The 20,889-nt window shown below is 42.3% G+C and overlaps 1 protein-coding gene across 5 annotated transcripts in view; it reads left to right on the forward strand.

Moving 5' to 3' along the window:
* PPFIA2 (PTPRF interacting protein alpha 2) overlaps positions 1-20,889 on the forward strand; it is a 610,761-nt gene that overhangs the window by 576,198 nt on the left and 13,674 nt on the right. For all 5 annotated transcript variants that reach the window (XM_043547102.1, XM_043547080.1, XM_043547089.1 and 2 more), the window contains 5 exons: positions 1,309-1,509; positions 7,850-7,912; positions 9,823-9,852; positions 19,594-19,769; positions 20,537-20,634. In XM_043547102.1, the coding sequence (XP_043403037.1) occupies positions 1,309-1,509; positions 7,850-7,912; positions 9,823-9,852; positions 19,594-19,769; positions 20,537-20,634 (568 nt within the window). The remainder of the gene's footprint in view (positions 1-1,308; positions 1,510-7,849; positions 7,913-9,822; positions 9,853-19,593; positions 19,770-20,536; positions 20,635-20,889) is intronic.

The following is a 20,889-nucleotide window of genomic DNA, read 5'->3' on the forward strand; positions in this document are numbered from 1 at the left end:
CTCTAATAAATTTGTTAGTCTCTAAGGTGCCACTAGTACTCCTGTTCTTCATGCAATAACAGGGACTTTAATGAACAATGGCTGTCATTAGCCTTCAATAATTAATCATATGGTATTTTTGGGGGGCGGGGTGTTTATAGAAATGATGTAAAACATTAGAAAAGAAAACATTTGACCAATTGAAAACAAACCATGCCCCCATTATAAAAAGCTATAGTGGACCTCAATTTTTAGATGTCCAACTTGTGACACCTTAATGAGGCCTGATTTTCAGAAAGTGCTGAGTATCTGTGCTCTGCAGTCAGGCCCCTTTAACTTTCTCAAGTTGGGCACCCAAAATCACTAATCATTTCTGAAAATGTTGGCGACTTATGTCTTTTGGTCCTGCTTCTGCACATTTCATTAGAATTGAATGTATTGCGTACTGTGACGAGGAGCTGCTGGGTTCAGGGGGAGTTGGAGGGACAGTGTTTTGGGACGTTCACATATGTATATATTGAAGATGGAATTCTTTCCTGTGGATGAGAAGATCTGGGTATTCTTGCAATCATAATAAGGTGACACAGCAGGCACTGTGTTTTTGCGTACCTAGAAGAATGCAAAACAGTTGAGCACAGTTCAGTCATATGGTCAGTCTCTGCTCATAAGAGGGTCAGGAAAAGAATAGTAGGAGTGTTGCAGGCAGGGATTGTGAGTGGCTCTGAAAACACTTTGCGTATGTCTACACTCCGAGCTGGAGGTGTAAATTGCAGCTCAAGGAAACATACCTGTGCTAGCACTCATTGATCTACCACACTCAAAACAGGGTGTAGCAGCCACGGCTCAAGGTGCTAGCCACCCTGAGCACAACCCATCCAAGATGCTCGGTAAGTCCTCAGGGCAGCTAGCCCTGTCCATGGCTCACACTGTTGTGGGTATACTCAGTGTAAAAGCACACTAGCTCTCATTGAGCTAGGGCAGGTTTGTCTCCTCGAGCTGAAAGTGTAGACATACCCTAAGAAACATGCCTGTGTTCGACATTCCTGTTATGGTTATGGAACACTAGAGTGCTAACGTGAAATCTCCAGTCGTGCCCAGATCCAGAATTCCGAAGCCATTTCACAACGTCAAAATCACTTTTCGATCACACTTATTGCCTGTGCAATGCCTGAATCTGCATGCACAGAAGGGCCTTTCACAAACTGGTGATTTGAGTGCTTGAGCATTACCATAGTAATTCACATGGCAGATGTCTTAATAACTAAACCATGTATGAAATCTCAGAAATTGAGTTCTAGTGTCTTAAATTGGTGACTTTTTTCTCAACAGCTGTGGTTGGGAATGCCTGCATGGTATGTTGCTGCTTGCCGTGCAAATGTGAAGAGTGGAGCCATTATGTCTGCTTTGTCTGATACTGAGATTCAGAGAGAAATTGGAATCAGCAACCCTCTCCATCGCTTAAAGCTCCGACTAGCAATCCAGGAGATGGTATCACTTACAAGTCCATCAGCTCCTCCCACTTCTAGAACAGTGAGTCACATTCAGCTAACTTTCTTTCTCACGCTTAACACCATGTCAGAATCCAGAGAAAAAGTTGTGTAGTGCAAACCAAATCAAAATCAGTCTGAATTGTCCTGAAGAGAGTGGAAGTGCCTTTCCTTGCTTGTTGATCACTGATAATTTTCTGTAATAAATACTTTTTTTTAACATTGTGCTTCTGATTAACCTTGAAATTACCTCAGTGATTGATATGAGAGAAGGGCAAACCTCAAAATATTTGCATGTACTATGCATAGATACCTAATGTTTGGAAACTTACTTGTACTTTTGCAGGTATTTTATTTCATAGAATCATAGAATCATAGAATATCAGGGTTGGAAGGGACCTCAGGAGGTCATCTAGTCCAACCCCCTGCTCAAAGCAGGATCAATCCCCAATCAAATCATCCCAGCCAAGGCTTTGTCTGACCTTAAAAACTTCCAAGGAAGGAGATTCTACCACCTCCCTAGGTAACGCATTCCAGTGTTTCACCACCCTCTTAGTGAAAAAGTTTTTCCTAATATCCAACCTAAACCTCCCCCACTGCAACTTGAGACCATTACTCCTTGTTCTGTCCTCTTCTACCACTGAGAATAGTCTAGAACCATCCTCTCTGGAACCACCTCTCAGGTAGTTGAAAGCAGCTATCAAATCCCCCCTCATTCTTCTCTTCCGCAGACTAAACAATCCCAGTTCCCTCAGCCTCTCCTCATAAGTCATGTGTTCCAGACCCCTAATCATTTTTGTTGCCCTTCGCTGGACTCTCTCCAATTTATCCACGTCCTTCTTGTAGTGTGGGGCCCAAAACTGGACACAGTACTCCAGATGAGGCCTCACCAATGTCGAATAGAGGGGAACGATCACGTCCCTCGATCTGCTCGCTATGCCCCTTCTTATACATCCCAAAATGCCATTGGCCTTCTTGGCAACAAGGGCACACTGCTGACTCATATCCAGCTTCTCGTCCACTGTAACCCCTAGGTCCTTTTCCGCAGAACTGCTGCCTAGCCATTCGGTCCCTAGTCTGTAGCTGTGCATGGGATTCTTCCGTCCTACGTGCAGGACCCTGCACTTATCCTTGTTGAACCGCATCAGGTTTCTTTTGGCCCAATCCTCCAATTTGTCTAGGTCCCTCTGTATCCTATCTCTGCCCTCCAGCGTATCTACCACTCCTCCCAGTTTAGTATCATCTGCAAATTTGCTGAGAGTGCAATCCACACCATCCTCCAGATCATTTATGAAGATATTGAACAAAACCGGCCCCAGGACCGACCCCTGGGGCACTCCACTTGACACCGGCTGCCAACTAGACATGGAGCCATTGATCACTACCCGTTGAGCCCGACAATCTAGCCAACTTTCTACCCACCTTATAGTGCATTCATCCAGCCCATACTTCTTTAACTTGCTGACAAGAATACTGTGGGAGACCGTGTCAAAAGCTTTGCTAAAGTCAAGAAACAATACATCCACTGCTTTCCCTTCATCCACAGAATCAGTAATCTCATCATAGAAGGCTATTAGATTAGTCAGGCATGACCTACCCTTGGTGAATCCATGCTGACTGTTCCTGATCACTTTCCTCTCGTGTAAGTGCTTCAGGATTGATTCCTTGAGGACCTGCTCCATGATTTTTCTGGGGACTGAGGTGAGGCTGACTGGCCTGTAGTTCCCAGGATCCTCCTTCTTCCCTTTTTTAAAGATTGGCACTACATTAGCCTTTTTCCAGTCATCTGGGACTTCCCCCGTTCGCCACGAGTTTTCAAAGATAATGGCCAATGGCTCTGCAATCACATCTGCCAATTCCTTTAGCACTCTCGGGTGCAACTCGTCCGGCCCCATAGACTTGTGCACGTCCAGCTTTTCTAAATAGTCCCTAACCACCTCTTTCTCCACAGAGGGCTGGCCATCTACTCCCCATGTTGCGATGCCCAGCGCAGCAGTCTGGGAGCTGTCCTTGTTAGTGAAGACAGAGGCAAAAAAAGCATTGAGCACATTAGCTTTTTCCACATCCTCTGTCACTAGGTTGCCTCCCTCATTCAGTAAGGGGCCCACACTTTCCTTGGCTTTCTTCTTGTTGCCAACATACCTGAAGAAACCCTTCTTGTTACTCTTGACATCTCTTGCTAGCTGCAGCTCCAGGTGCGATTTGGCCCTCCTGATTTCATTCCTACATGCCCGAGCAATATTTTTATACTCTTCCCTGGTCATATGTCCAACCTTCCACTTCTTGTAAGCTTCTTTTTTATGTTTAAGATCCGCTAGGATTTCACCGTTAAGCCAAGCTGGTCGCCTGCCATATTTACTATTCTTTCGACTCATCGGGATGGTTTGTCCCTGTAACCTCAACAGGGATTCCTTGAAATACAGCCAGCTCTCCTGGACTCCTTTCCCCTTCATGTTAGTCCCCCAGGGGATCCTACCCATCCGCTCCCTGAGGGAGTCGAAGTCTGCTTTCCTGAAGTCCAGGGTCCGTATCCTGCTGCTTACCTTTCTTCCCTGCGTCAGGATCCTGAACTCAACCAACTCATGGTCACTGCCTCCCAGATTCCCGTCCACTTTTGCTTCCCCCACTAATTCTTCCCTGTTTGTGAGCAGCAGGTCAAGAAAAGCTCCCCCCCAGTTGGCTCGTCTAGCACTTGCACCAGGAAATTGTCCCCTACGCTTTCCAAAAACTTCCTGGATTGTCTATGCACCGCTGCATTGCTCTCCCAGCAAATATCAGGAAAATTAAAGTCACCCATGAGAACCAGGGTGTGCGATCTAGTAGCTTCTGCGAGTTGCCGGAAAAAAGCCTCATCCACCTCATCCCCCTGGTCCGGTGGTCTATAGCAGACTCCCACCACTACATCACTCTTGTTGCTCACACTTCTAAACTTAATCCATAGACACTCAGGTTTTTCTGCAGTTTCGTACCGGAGCTCTGAGCAGTCATACTGCTCCCTTACATACAGTGCTACTCCACCACCTTTTCTGCCCTGCCTGTCCTTCCTGAACAGTTTATAACCATCCACGACAGTACTCCAGTCATGTGAGTTATCCCACCAAGTCTCTGTTATTCCAATCACGTCATAATTCCTTGACATCACCAGGACCTCCAGTTCTCCCTGCTTGTTTCCAAGGCTTTGTGCATTTGTATACAAGCACTTGAGATAACCTGCTGATCGCCCCTCCTTCTCACTATGAGGCAGGAGCCCGCCCCTCACAGACGTTCCTGCCTGTGTTTCCTCCCGGTATCCCGCTTTCCCACTTACCTCAGGGCTTTGGTCTCCTTCCCCCGGTGAACCTAGTTTAAAGCCCTCCTCACTAGGTTCGCCCCTTTCTCCAAGTCACATCCTTGCCCCAAATGAACCAGATACTTTTCCTGCCCTGGCTCTTTCCTCCCACAGAACCCTCTTGACACTCCCTCTTTCTACCTTTTTCAGTTAGCCCCCAGCCTGGATCTGCTGTATCCTCCTGCTTATCTTTCCTCCCTAAGAGAAGCAAGAGCATGTGGCTATGTAGTGAGAAGAGGGAAGAGAATAGAGAGTGTTTTATTTTCTGTGTATAATGGTGTGGGTGATGGGAGGAGAGAGAGAAGGCAGGAGAAGAGTGCATCTAGGAGAGTGATGGGAAGAAGCATGTATGAAAGAGAACAAAGGTGAGAAGTGGAAGTGTATTTGAGAGGGTGAGAATCCTGTGTGTGTTATGGTAAGAGTGCGTGGTGGAGGTTGGGAGACAGAGAACAAAGGGGCCATGCTGGTGAGGAAAGAAATAAAGAGTGGGAGTTAGGAAGGGAGAGAATCATGAGACAGATGGTGAAGGCTAAGAAATAGATGACTGGAAGTAAGGTGAGAAAGCTGGGCCTAGAAAGAGATATTGGAGGTCAGAGAAAGAGAAAAGGGGCTTGGACAGATGGGAATTGTGCAGAAGAGGTGAAGGGAAAAGTCTGAGAAGTGGAGACCCTGAAGGAAAAACGGGTAGAAAGAAAGTCAAGAGAGGAAAACAGTAGGCAGCAGGAAAAAGAGATGAAGCAAATGAATCAAAGTGAGAGAAAAGGAGAGAACAGAAAGAAGTGGAAAAGAAATGGAAAAATCTAAGACAACGCTCAAATTTAAGGATAGTACATTATATTAAGAGTGGTTATCTCCCTATGTTGTGTAGTATTGTCCTGTCAGAAAAGGAGAAGCTGATTGAAAATGAAGGAGCCCCGGGGCAGCATGCTGCCTGGGAAGGGGAGACATTAGAATATTAACACTTTCACTTTTCCATTTGGGTACTGAGCCTTGGTTTGGATCAGCATCCAAAAGTCTGGATGCTTATTCAAACCCCTGTATACAAACCTCTTGAGTCTGCAGAGTAAGTTTTGACATTTCTAGAGACTAAGCTATTTTGTAGCCTCTGGTACATGTTAATTTTAGTGAGATGCAAATACAAGCACAGTTTTTTTTATCTAAAATGTTTCAGGTCTGTAAGTGGAAGCTGGGCTGAAATATGGGGACAGAGTTAAGGTGATTTTTAAATGTGCAGTGTAATATATTACACTTGTTCTTTCACTGAAGAGATTGTTTGAACAGTGAGGATATTTGAATATTTCTCTACCTTCTCTTAACTTCCATATTCTTAACTTCTTAATTTCCATATTTTAAATGCTCAATGATAATGAACCGCGTTGCACATAAATTTTAAATGTATTGCTGAGTAACATAATATAAGGAAACAATGGCAGACACAGATCTGAGCAGGTGAATTTTATCTGTCATGGTGAAATGTATCTTGAACAAACAATAGTTGTAAGTCGCTGCATGATCAGGTGGCTATAAGACTATTTACAGCACTGTTCAAGTTTGTGCTGTCATGAGGTCATATACAATTCTGCACCACCTGATCTGTGCAATCAGTTTTTCTACAGTGTGCCCATCCTGGTGGTTTTTCATCCCTATGATCTAATGTTTAAACATCTTTTAGAGCTTTATGTATGCATTCAAAATATGTCAGCTATTTCAGTAACTGCTAAGGGCCAAATTCTGTTACTCTTACTTTGAGGAGGACCTTATTCCTCCAGTGAGCTGATTTCTGCTACTCAAAGTGCTCCTCCTGGAAGTGGTACTACCGAAGGTACTACTATCAGTAACCTGGCCCTAAGAATCTGGCATATGTTCTCAAAATCTGATGGCTTTCCTCATTCAAGGATGAATCTTGCTCTCATTGAAGACAATAGCCAAAAAACATAATGACTTAGGGTAAATATTCAAACAAACACACCTAAGTACCATTTTCAAAAGTGGCTTAGGCACTGAGAAGTCTGAGTTTCATTGAAAGTCAAATTTTACCCTAAACATCTCAGTTTCTCTATTCCCATTGCTGAGGTACCTTTAAAAGCTATAGTTACACAGCTCAAGAAAAGCATTGACGTTTACCAGATGAGCTGTCACATATTCAGGCTAGAAATATTAAGATAGATTGTGCCTTTTGCACTTAGCCCTGAGGGATGGGTGGCATACAGCTGCACCATGAGTCATAAGTCCCCTGTCCTCTCTCTTTCTCAAGAAGGAAGTTAATTTACTGCAGCCTTTGCCCTTGTGTGCTCAGCCAGCTCTTGCACCCCCTTACTTCCCTGGTTGGTCACCCAGGGGCAAGTCAGAATCTAACCCTTATTAAAAACAATGGAATGAGGGGGAAAAGAGAACATTTTTAAAAGAAATTCTTCAAGAATGTTTGACATATAGAACTGTGGGAAAAGGGATCTTATGTTATATTACAATGCAACTACAGTATGTGTGCAGAATTTTTAGGCTGGAAATTCATCACCAAATGAGAACTCTCCTCAGGATTCAGTTACCACATAAAAGCTTACATTCACTCTTTGTGTGATATACTTGCTTTAACTAAAAAGAAAAGGAGTACTTGTGGCACCTTAGAGACTACTCCGATGAAGTGAGCTGTAGCTCACGAAAGCTTATGCTCAAATAAATTGGTTAGTCTCTAAGGTGCCACAAGTCCTCCTTTTCTTTTTGCGAATACAGGCTAACACGGCTGTTACTCTGAAACTTGCTTTAACTGTTATTCTTTCCTTTGTAATGGTATTCAGAGAATTTCCACCACATTAGGAGTAAGACATTTCATCCACCAGTTCTGGTTAATAAACAGGCATCTGTTAAGATCTTAGTGAAGAAAGATGTAAAGCAAGTTGTCTAAAGTTCTCTCTAGTTGCAGCTCAATTGAGGCAAGAACATGGTTGTGCTGATTGTGATGCTATACGCTGTTAACTTACAGTGGTGCTGCCTTTCTTCTTTAACACTGCTTACCTAATGTGGATTCTACCTGCTTCCCTGTGGGCCTTGTTAACAGCCCTCAGGCAATGTCTGGGTGACCCATGAAGAAATGGAAAATCTTGCAGCTCCAGCCAAAACGGTTAGTCTTTCCAATTTTATTTAAACAACAATGATATTTGTTTTAATGCCAAGAACACAACTGAAGTATATGTAGTTGTTACAATTGTTGAACACCTGTAGACTGTTTCTGAAATATACAATTAGAAAAAAGTGATAACAGTTCCCTAAAAAATAAAATACCAAATGTATTACAGTCACAGAGACTATATTAACTTGCATACAGTACTGAAGTTTCACTGTACAGCTGTAGTTCTGTTTTCTGAAACATTAATTTGAATAGAAGGACTTGTGGCACCTTAGAGACTAACCAATTTATTTGAGCATAAGCTTTTCTGAACTGCAGCCCACTTCATCGGATGCAACAATGCAAAATGTTGCATCCGATGAAGTGAGCTGTAGCTCACAAAAGCTTATGCTCAAATAAATTGGTTAGTCTCTAAGGTGCCACAAGTCCTCCTGTTCTTTTTGTGGATACAGACTAACACGGCTGCTACTCTGAAACCCGTCATTAATTTGAATGTCACACTGTGTTGAATAAGAAGGAAGAGTGTTTAATATAAAGGAAACTGTCAATTTGAAATCTAGTCTGTGAAAAATGAGTCTATAGCAGTTTCAATACTGCACCTGCCCATAAGCCTCCTTGCAAGCATCACTTTAAATAGAAGTTTGGGATAATGATGACACTGAGAGATGTTAGTCTAGAGGAAGCCTAAAGAGTATGTAATCGGAACAAAAATGCTTTAGCCAGAATTCTCTCTTTGAAAACCAGACCAAGCTGTTCACATTTCTGGGACTTAGGGTGGCTATTGTGCCATTGTGTTTTTGGCAAACATCTTACTGATTTTCATAGAGACTCAAAATATATGGCAATATGTATCCCCCAGTCAATGGCTCAGATTTTTTTCATTCCCCCAAACCTCAGGGTTAGAATTATATTTTTGTTTTCAAAGGTAAGGTTTTTCTATGCCAGCATGAGACCATGCTTGTAAGCCATTAACTAAGCTTAAAAAAAGGATATATGAAACCTTATCTTCAGTTCAGAATAATTTATGGTTAGCCCAGCCCATAAATGGCAAGGGAGGTGCTATATCTACAGTTTAATGCAGCAAAGGTGGATTTGCTATACATTTTCATTTGCTATAATGTTTTACATATTCACTGTAAATTTCAGGGAGCAATTTCCTTGCCAATTATTTTTTACAACCGAGCTGCCTCTGAGCTTTGTCATTATTGGTAAAGAAAACACGAACACAATAACAACACCTTTAGCACCAACAAATAGAGCTAGCCCTGGAAAACTGACCAGGAAAAAACAACATACTTTTGGTACAAGAAAGTGGGTAGCTTTATTGCAATGTGTTGTACGAAATGTTACTGTTAACAGAATTGAATGAAACTGTTACCTTGCCCTTTGAGTATGTGCCAAAGGGCAAAGCTTTACAAGTATTCACAGATCTGAATCAGGGCAAAATTTCAACCATTCTGCCTGTAAACATAGCTTTACATTATGAATGTTTTAAGACTTTGCTGGACAAAACAGTGGGTTACCCCTAATTTACAATATTTTGAGGCAAAATGGCAACATTTTGACTTTAATAGCTGCTTTTGAGAAAACCACCAAGGGAGTTTGAGATGAAATTGTAAAATTTCACAAAACTATGAAGATTTTTTTATATCTTTAATATTTTCTTGATTTGTCAGCACTAAGAAGTTTTTTATTCAACCTTAATTACAATGGTGTCGCTTTTGTAGCATAGCTAAGCAGTTTGCCATTGACACTAGGTCAAATGCATTATCAGCATATTAAGTTGTACGTTTTTCTTTGTACTAGAATTATTAACATTTGCATTATAATCACCTTTTGCTTCTTGACTTGTGTTTGTTGTATTTTTTACCTGCTTTTCTAATGGCTCCTTCCTGATAATACAGAAAGAATCTGAGGAAGGCAGCTGGGCCCAGGTATGAATCTTTTGACTTTATACTTTTGGGGTGGAAGACTACTAATAATTTAATTAACGTAGTAATAGAAAACCTTGTAACATTTTATCAGCTATTGTATGAGTCTAATGCTGTGATTTCCTCCTGCTGATTTAAGTCTAATGAATATCTTTTACATTTTTAATTCAAAAAAAATCTTTTCTAGACAGGTTTGTTACATAAAACATAAATACCATATTTGTAGCAAATATTTTCCTTTATATAAATTGCTACGATCTTTTGTAACCAGATATTTTAAGGAGACTCAACACAATCCTTTATTTTGCGCATATATACTTTGCACACATATCCATTATATGCACTAGTATGATTTGCTTTTGCCCCTTGGGATGATGAGGAAGTAAAACACAACACACTTGTAAGCAGATTAATGGCAGTGGCTGCAAATGCCTTGTTCCCCTGCAGTCCCTAAAGCTTATAAAGAATGAGGGTGTCTGCTATATGACTTCGACACCAGCAAGATGCAGCTCCCAACCATACTGGTATTGGTTTGACACATGTTTGCTCACGAGGGATGGGGGATGTACATGCAGGCCCGCTGACAGGGGAGGGCAAAGGGGGCAATTGCCCAGCAACCCGGGTAGCGGTGGCCAGGAGCCCCGGGCCTTGTTAAGTTGCCTGGGCACGCGCAGGATGGTACCGGCAGTGGCGAAGGCAGCCAGGCGGGCATGCGGAAGCCCTGGCCGTGCCGGAAGAACATGCTCAGCAACTCACTGGGCACCAGCAGTGTAATCGGCAGCTCAGGACCATTACATGTTCTGCTTTGGGGCCCGGAATTGCTGTCGGTGGGCCTGTGTACATGTTCTCAGTAGTAAGGCCCTGTATTCCTCATGTCCTTCCCACACTGTCCTTAGCATAACTTTTCCTAAACACATGCCCAAGTTTGGGGCAATTAGGTCACAACAAGCTGTGTTTATGTGCTGCTTATCTAGATGGGATATTAATGTCAGGCTACAGTGAAGGGTCCAGGCATGGTCCCTGTTCCTACTGGCAATGTCTTTCAAACCCTGCCAGCACAGAAAAAGCACAGAAAAGAGACCTCTCTTGTTCTAGCCACCACTGTCCACCATAGTGGAAGGTCATCCAAGTCACAGAAATGGCATGCTCCCCCTTCATGACGAAACAAGCAGGGGACTATGGGGGAGAAAGGGTGATAGGTTAGCTGGAGACATCCTGACACCATCCTGTGGTTGGTTCATAGTAAACTTGGATCCTCATTTATATGTCTGTGCAGCAGGGGTAACTGAAGGTACAGTCAAGTCCCTGCACAATTTTTGTATACATTTTTGGAGGCTCTTTGTGAGTTGTCGTTTATAGAATAGGGGATCAGATTTTTAAAGGTATTTAGGCACCTAACTCCCATTGATTTCAATGGGAGTTAGGTGCCTAAATACCTTTAAAAATCTGGACCTAGATGCTCTGCATATAAAGTCTACAACAGGGATCGGCAACCTTTGGCACATGGCCCATCAGGGAAATCCGCTGGTTGGCCAAGACAGTTTGTTTACCTGCAGCGTCCACAGGTTTGGCCAATCGCAGCTCCCACTGGCCGCAGTGCACCGTTCCAGGCCAATGGGGGCTGCAGGAAGCGGCGCGGGCTGAGGGATGACACAGCTATCAAGGAAATTGTGCTAGTTCTTGGAGCTGAACCATTAATGTAGAAACTTTTCAGTATATGACACAGTTTCAAAGATTTTTATTATTATTACTATTATTTTCTTTGAAAACCACACCATATGCTACCGAGTCCTTTTAAATCATTGATCACCATATTGTGGGATTGGAAGGGACCTCAGTAGGTCATCTAGTCCAGTCTCCTGCCCTGAGGAAGGACTAAGTATTAGCTAGGTCATCCCTGACAGTTGTTTGTCTGCTCTGTTCTTAAAAATCTCCAAGGACAGTGATTCCACAACCACCCTAAGTGACTTGTTCCGGTGCATAACTGTCCATATATTCAGGAAATTTTTCCTAATGTCTGAACTAAATCTCCCTTCCTTCAGTTTAAGCCCATTACTTCTTGTCGTGTCCTCAGTGGATAAGGAGGACAATTTATCACCCTCCTCTTTTTATAATAACATTACATACTTGAAGACTGTTATCATGTCTCTTCTCAGTCTTCTCTTCTCCAGACTAAACAAATGTAGTCTTCCTTCATACGTCATGTTTTCTAGACCTTTAATATTTTTTGTTGTTCCCATCTGGGTTTTCTCCAATTTGTCCACATCTTTCCCGAAGTGTGATGCCCAGAACTGGACACAATACTCCAGTTGAGGCCTTATCAGTACTGAGTAGAGTGGAAGAATTACTTCTCGTGTCTTACTTACACAGTGGTGCAAGTAGATTTTAATTCTTATCGGTACGCATAGGTAACTCATGGGAGGGACACAAAGGGGGACAATAGCTAACGGGGGGCATGTGACCTCCCATGCTCTCTCTGTCCCCTCCCCATCCTATGTTACCTGAGGGGGGCTCCGTTCTCCCACTACACCGGATATAGATATCTGAACTGCAGGGCTCCCAGGAACCACAGGGGCAAAAGAAGCACATGCGGCCCCACACTGGCAGCTCTTCCAGCGCAGCTATACCGCCCCCGGCCCCAGCTCTGACCACCAGCGGGGATGTACAGACCCCAGACAGGTGACCCAGCTGTTTGGAAGGGCTGCTGGCGGTACAGTTGCACCGCAGGAGCTGCCAGTGTGGGACCACCCATGCTCCTTTCGCCGCTGTGGTTCCCAGGAGCCTTGCAGTTCTAAAAATGTGTCTTTCTGGTACAACATACCAGCAATAACTATCATAATGGTATGGTGTACCTGACCGTACCTGCTTACTTTCACCACTGTACTTACAACACACCTGCTAATGCATCCCGAAGGATGTTCATTTTTTTCAACAGTGTTATACAGTTGACATAGTCAGTCTGTGATCCACTATAACCCAAGTTTCTTTTCTGCAGTACTTCTTCCTAGGCAGTTGTTTCCCATTTTGTATTTGTGCAATTGATTATTCCTTCCAAAGAGAGTTACTTTGTGTTTGTCCTTATTGAATTTCATCCTATTTACTTCAAATCATTTCTTCGGTTTGTCCAGATCATTTTGAATTCTAATCTTGTCCCCCAGTGTGCTTTCAATCCCTTCTAGCTTGGTATTGCCTGCAAGCTTTCTAAATGTACTCTCTCTACCATTATCCAAATCGTTTATGAAGAGATTGAATAGAACTGGATCCACTTTTAGCTAACAGACCTCTTAAGACCTGGCTGCAATATGCTTACCTGACTCCAAAGGGGGAAATCATCACACCTGCACACACACACTCACACAAAATAACAGGATTATTATTATTAGGAGGTTTGTTATTATTTAGTTGGGGATTGGTCCTGCTTTGAACAGGGGGTTGGACTAGATGACCTCCTGAGGTCCCTTCCAACCCTGATATTCTTTGATTCTATGATTAGAAAATGGAGAGACAATCCAAGGTAAAATGATATAAATCACAGATTTTAATCTACAAGCCGCCTTGCCTAGTTAGGGCACAAGCTTCAGAGAATCAAATATTTATATTCTTAGACTTCTGTCTCTGTCCAGCTGCTGTCAGGTCTCTCTCTCTCCCTTTTGGCATCCCTTTTTCTCTCAGCATCTGACACATCCCTTCATATATACCCAGTTCACTCTCATGATTAGGTGTCAGCCCCTGCATCATCATTTTAGCTATTATACCTGTTAACTTTAGGGGGCAAACTGAAAAAATTAGTGGTACTCTTTCAAACTATACTTACAAACCAAGCTCTACTCACTTGATATGCCACAGATGTTCATAATATACTAGTCCTTCTCCTTTCATACCCAGAATGAGATAGTTGAGATAGTTCACAATAGCAATATTTTAATAATTATCATTTTGCATCTGCATAATCACCCTCTGTGGCAGGCATCAACTCACCGACACGGCGCCTCCTGCTGGTCATCTCAGGAATTAGCTCTTTCCAGCCCGGAGCGCCCTCTGCAGGCCAGAGAGTCTCACCCCCGCTGGCCCCCATGTCCCTCCCGGACCCCGGTGCCCTCCTTGCCAGGGTTCTGCCCCAGCAGTAACCCACAATCTGGGTCTCCCCACCGAGGGGATTCCCCAACCCTCTACCCCAACCTTGCCTTTGTGGCCACTGCCAGTCACCATCTAGCCCCTGCTCCCTGGGACAGACTGCAGCCTATGTACCACTCATCATCAGCAAGGGGGGTTGGACCAGCTGCCTCTGCCTATCTCTGGGCTGCCCCTCTGCAGCCCCAGTACCCTTTCATAGGACTTTGACTAAGCCTGCAGCCTGGGGTTTTGCTAGGCTGGAGCTCCCCAGCTTCCTCTGCCCTTCCGCAGCACTGTTCCACCCTAGGTACCCGTCTCAGCTCCCTGGCAGCCAGGTCCTTCTCTCTCAAGAAGCTAAAGAGAGACCCTTGCTTCTGGCTCACAGCCCTCTTATAAGGGTCAGCTGGACCCTGATTAAACTGACCCTGATTAAGCTTTCTCAATCAGCCTGCTTTTCCCATTTACAGCCCTCTCCCAGGCTGCTTTAACCCCTTCAGGGCAGGAGCGTAGTAGTCACCCTGCTACATCCTCATTGAAATTAATACCACAGTTCAGAGCTATTGTTCCAGGCTGGTTGCAGACTGGTTGCAAACGTTCATACATGATTTACACGTGGGTTACATTTTGCACGTTTTCTTCATAAATGAAATATCTAGAGACTTTCTTAAAAGAAGCTGAGACTCTAGAGAACAAGATCGCAGCTCCGGGAAGCTGTGGGTATATTGGACTGCCACATATCCCCTCCCAAATTCAAACATGATCAGCAGCTTGTCAATGAGAATTGTTCATGTCCATTTTTTTGAAATTATCATGGTCTCTGCTCTATTGTTTAATATCCATTAATTGTTTTCCAATCAACTCCAGGTACTTAACACCTTGATAAAGGGTACTCTGGACACTTCCTAAATACTTACACCAGGCTACAAAATTTGTGGTTTACAATTAGCCTGACAAGCAATTGACTCAAGGTGAAAAAAAACTCTAGTGAGGACAAGCCCTTGATGTGCCCATAATTATATCTGTATACTGTGACGGGTTGGACCCCCCCTTCCGGGGTATCACCTGACGTGCTGGGGTCCCACTGAGCCCGCCCATTCCACCAGCCTGGGCTCCCTCACCCTGTTCCGCTGTGCCAGGCCCTCAAGCCTTCTCCAGCACACACAGGTAGGGACACCCCCTGCTGCAAATGGTCACAGAGACACAGAGATCAGCTCTGTGTCAGAAGAATCAGCTCGGGGACCTCTCAAGTGCACACCTCCTTTGGGATACAAACCCAAAATGATATTGTCTTGCGCTGTATTGACATCTATATAGCCAAGCTCATAAATTCGCCCCCTCCCTCGAAGTGGAGGAAGATATGCACAGCTTTTTGCTCCCCCCAACCCCCGTTATGAGTTCCACAAACTGGGTTTTAGAAAACAAAAACAAGTTTATTAACTACAAAAGGTAAATGTTAAGTGACTATAAGAGATAGCAAACAGAAAAAAGCAGATTATTGAGCAAATTAAAAAAACCACACAAACTAGGCTGCAGACATTAAAGAAATTGGCTACAAATTGTAATTTCTCACCCTAAATGTTTCAAGCAGGTTGCAGAGATTTTTGAAGGTAAACTGCACTGCTTGCAGCTTAGATCTCCAGGAATTCCTCTTACAGGCTGATCTGTCTCACATGGACTCAGTCCCCTGCCCTCCCAGCTTAGCCTTTGTTTCTTCAGGTGTTTTCAGCAGACTTCCTTCTTGGGCGGAGAGGCAGTGGAGAAGAGCCTAGATTAACTCCCTCCCCACCCTTAAATAGGATTTACATATGGCAGGAATCTTTTGTTTCCTAGTCCACGCCCTTCCAGTGGAAAAATACCAGCTCAAGATGGGACCCTGTACCAGGTGACATGATCACATGACCTTGTAGTGTCAAAGTAGCATCCCAGGAAACTTCTCAGGAAGATCGGAGATTAGTATCTTCAAAGTTCTTTTGTCCTTCTTAATGTCCCATCCAGGCTGATTGCCTACTGTCTGGCAGGCATTCCCCCAAGTATACACACAGGTATATTGACTATGTAGCAATTACAACTAACTTCAGATACAGAAATGATACATGCATACAAATTGGATAATCACATTCAGTAAATCATAACCTTTCCAATGATACCGCACATGACCGATCTTGCATAAAATATATACAGTTATGCCATATTCATATCATAATTTCTACGAAGAATATGGGGCATAATGTCACATATACAACTTGGTTAGGAAGTCTTTTTCCACGTGTGTAACTGTTCAAGTCCCCCTCTGTCTTCTTAACCCAAGGTTAGGTTAGCGTTCTCTCCCTATGCCAAAGGATTAGCTTCCTTGTTTTAAAATGTTTTTGAATTCTAATTAGGCTCTCACTGTCCTGAGTTCAAGTGTTAAACCAAATGTGATATTCAATAACTCCCACTTACTAATTAATTAAATACAGGGCTTTTTTCTTTGATGATAACTGACAGATGCTAATTCGACATTCCCTTCTCCCCCATCCCAAGGTTCATAGAATACACATACATTTTGATCCCATGCCACCACCTCCGGTTCACTCCTTTACATACAAGCCATTTGGGGGCAGCACAGAGCCTTTCCCCATGTCATGCAAGAGGTGCAAAGACAACACACAGCATGACTGCTCCCCCTGCTTGCCCACTCCCGCATAGAGTGGGGCAGAAGGCTTTGCATCAGACCTCTACACCAGAGGTGAACGTGCAGCTTCCCTGAGCAAGCTCAGCATGGATACGCCCTTCATTATATTTTACTCTTGAAAGAGCAACCGCTTTACATTTACAGGAAATTCAATTAACTTTTTCCAAGGTAATGGTGTAAATAAAGCAGCTAGAGGCAAAGGAAATGTTTCCATTTGATTCATGTGAATGTGTGGATTTCAAAGAAAAAAACTGTCCAACTATAAAGAGGGTGACAGCAAAGTACTGCTGTAGATGTCAGCAGCTAAGGGAAGACTATTTATATGGAAAGGTATACATATATATATACACACATACTGTGTAATAGCAAGAAACACAGTGTTCCTACTGTACATCCATGTTTGTTTTTAGGTGTTTACTTTGTGCACATTAGACTCTTTTGAGAAACAAATATTGGTGTTTGAATATTCTTCACTTGAGTGAAGCTAAAATTGGGTTTCAAAGTTTACAACTACATTGCCCACTGAGCGAAACTGTAACGTCATATGGCTGTTCTACCAATTTGATAATAACATCAAAAGTTAAATCATCTTGATTGCTTGTGGTTTTTCTCAAGGATAAACAAGCCTGGCATTTTAAACTAAACAGTTGCATTGTCGTGCAAAAATTGCCATTTGAATGTGTAGCTCACAACTAGATGCCAAGCACATAGATAATGTAAGCAATGAAGTAAATAATTTCTACAGTTATATTTGTCAGAATCCAATTTTGTGCCACATAATTTTAATGTACATGAGTGTTAAACTTCTAAGTTGTATATTCATTACTAATTACGTTTATTGTGATTATCCATTACAGATATTTTATAAGCAGTACCAGACAGACTTTTTTTTTATTTTCTTGCTGTGTATAGTTTCCAGTTCTGAAAACCAACACACTTTACAAAACAAGGGGAACACACACAAAAAGAAACAATATACCTGCATGCCTTTTGCAGACTAATCTTTATTTGGCTGTAAAAGACATGCAATTTTATCCGTTAATACATATGTAGGCATCATTTCTACCTCTAATAAAAATGAGCCAAAATATCATTTCAGTATTTGAAGGAACAGAGCTTTTAACACCTAATTCCTCTAATTCAGTTTTATCAATAGCCTTCTGTTAGCTATAACAATAATATTGCTAATAAAGAACAAGTGCAGGGAATTATTTTTTCCAAATTCTAGTTTCTTGTAGTAGGCTTCTGTAGGCCCATTTCTACTCTTCGCAACTCCGGATGATTGATTTATTATTTGTTTATATCGAAACAGTGACTAGTCACCCCAGTCAGGGATCACAGCCCTCTTTTGTTCTTCACTATACACACATAACTAAAAGACCCAAAAAGTTTGTTACCATCTAAATATAAGACAAGAAACTATTGCACCACAAGCAATGGTCACAAAAATGTGTTTTATTATGAGAAGTGAGAGATTCTAAAAAAATAATAAAATAAAAATGTCTTGCAATTTTTAGGTTAACTTCAGTGGGATTGCACAGAGCATTAGTGCAGGCAGAATCTCTCTCTTTCTAAAATATAGATTGTATACTTCAGATAAACCATACAAAAGTAGTTCAATGTGTATTTACATTACAGTCTGTAATGGCGTTCACTCACCACTGTGGCACCTCCTGCTGGCTGTCCTGGGGATTAGCTCAGTTCGCTAGTGCACCCTCCTCTGGTGGTGCCTCCCCGCCACCACTCCTGCTCTAGGACCCACATCTCTCCAAGGACCACAGTGTCCTCATGGTCCCAGCATCCTCCTTGCTTCAGGGCCTCAGCCTGAAAACCCAGCAGCCAGCCAGGAGCCGTGTCTCGCTTCCCTGGTCCCTGCTAGCAGCACTGCTCTGTCCAGGGTTCTGGCAGTTCTCTCAGCCCTCCAGGGACACAGTCCTTCCTCCCTGAGCTCCCAGCAGAGAACTGCCTTCGTCTGTCCTGAAGCTCCCTTTTTATATAGGCCTGCTTGGCTGCCTCCTGCACAGCCTCCCGAGGGCTCTGTTAAACCCTTAGAGCCTAGTGTGGGGCAGGCACCCCATTACATACACACTTTTGTTTTCTACTAGAATCTGACAACACAGAAAGTATTCCTGGATTGTAGTGTTTTTTGGAATTCTCCAAAGATTGTTTTTTTCTTTTTAGTCAAGGATTCACGTATTGATAGTCCCACAAGGTGCATTTCGTTTGTGCTGGTCACACTTTAAAACATATTGTTAGTGCATTTGGCTACTTGCTGTTACTGGTGCTGGAAGCAGAGGCAGGCATGCAGGCTTGGCCAAGAACCATTTAAAAATAACCACTGTTTCAGAGGGACTACAAATGTATAATGCTAATTTCTTGTTGAAATAAGATATAGAAAGCTGTGGATTAAATCCTGGCCCCACTGAAGCAACAACAAAACTTCCATTCACTTTAATGTTGCCTGGATTTCACCCTAAAGGTTTATTTTATCACTTGTGTTAATTCAGGGAAGGATTTTTAAAAGCACGTAGGTGCATTAGGAGAACAAATCCCTTTGAAATTCAATAGGATTGTTCTCCTAACTCACTTAGGTGCTTGTAAAAAAATTTCCCTCAATCTAAGTGTCTGATTTTCTTGATTTTGCTATGATGTGAACTTTCAAATGCATTATTTCTTATTGCAATTAGAATTTCCATTTCGAAAAGGTGGTAGACATGATATTGATAGATCATATTTGTATTTAACAAAAATATTTTACGTATACAGAGAGCCAATAGTGTTTTAGTTACATATTTGAGGCCCAAATGGTAGTATTGTCAGAATTACTATGGAAAGCAGTGTGAATTTCCTAGACAGTGAACTCCTATTTGAAATGGCACAGCAGATGGATAGACTGCCTTCATTCTGGGGCATTGACACAAATAGGTTAAAATGTGAAGTCTCCTATTTTTCTATAGACCCTTGCTTATGGTGATATGAACCATGAATGGATTGGTAATGAATGGCTCCCCAGTCTGGGTTTACCTCAGTACCGAAGTTACTTTATGGAGTGCCTGGTAGACGCAAGGATGTTAGATCATCTGACGAAGAAAGATCTCCGCGTACATTTAAAAATGGTGGATAGCTTTCATCGGTATGTTTGTACAAAGGCTGCTGAAAATGAGCACGTGGATGTAATATTATGCTCAGTGCAGCATAAGCTAACAAAGCTTTAGTTTTAAGGTTGTTCCAACTTTAGACAACCACATGAAAATATAAACCATCAGCACCAATAAACTATGTGAAAATGAAAGAGGTTCCTTTTGACATAGTAACTGTAAGTGTGATTAGTTATGGAATGCAATTCCATGGTGCACAGAGTAGCCTTAATATATAAATGTAACTGTAACAATACATAAATTGTAAAAAAATATATTAAAAGGCACAGCATCAGAAGATGGTAGATAAGAAACATGATGATAAAAAAAATGTTTAAACTCCTTCAGATTACAGTGGAAAAAACAAGTGGGCAGTAGGTTCATCTACCAAAGGAGGCAGCCATTCCTGCAAGGATGCATTCTTTACTGTCTGATTTGACAATAAACACCTCTTCCTGCCTACATCCTGATTCAATAAAGCACTTAAGTTCACATAGTTTGTTGGCCTGTTTTGGATACATTTTTAACGTTAAATGTATTTCTGCTAGATAACTTAGTTAAACCCCATTCATTTTTGTTTGTGCCCATTTCATTTTTTAGTCTGTTACGTTTTTTGGCTCTTTGCCCCTATGATTTGATACATGAGCATACTGAACTACCGTTTATAAAATGTAGTAAATACTTCAAATACCTTCACATCCACAATGTTATTTCTTTTAAATGTCTTATGTTAATCTGTAAATGTTTCTCTCTCAAATAACAGAACAAGTTTGCAGTACGGTATCATGTGCTTAAAGAGGCTGAATTACGACAGAAAAGAACTGGAAAGAAGAAGAGAAGTGAGTCAGCATGAAATAAAAGGTAAGTTTCAGGGAATGGGTATTGTGATTTTTTTTTTCTTTGTGAGACTTCAAACTATAGGCTTCAATTCAACAAAGGATTTAAGCATGTGCTTAACTTTAAGCATAAATTTGAGTCCATGACTATTCAGCAAAGCACTTAAGCATTTGCTTACAGTTAAGCACATGCTTAAGTACTTTGTTGAACTGAAGCCTATACTCTGAATGGTTGTTCCTGAATGGTTCCTGAATGGTTCCTGAATGGTTGTTGCAAGTA

The sequence above is a fragment of the Chelonia mydas genome, chromosome 1 (assembly GCF_015237465.2).
Source record: "Chelonia mydas isolate rCheMyd1 chromosome 1, rCheMyd1.pri.v2, whole genome shotgun sequence".
Classification (NCBI taxonomy): domain Eukaryota; kingdom Metazoa; phylum Chordata; order Testudines; family Cheloniidae; genus Chelonia; species Chelonia mydas.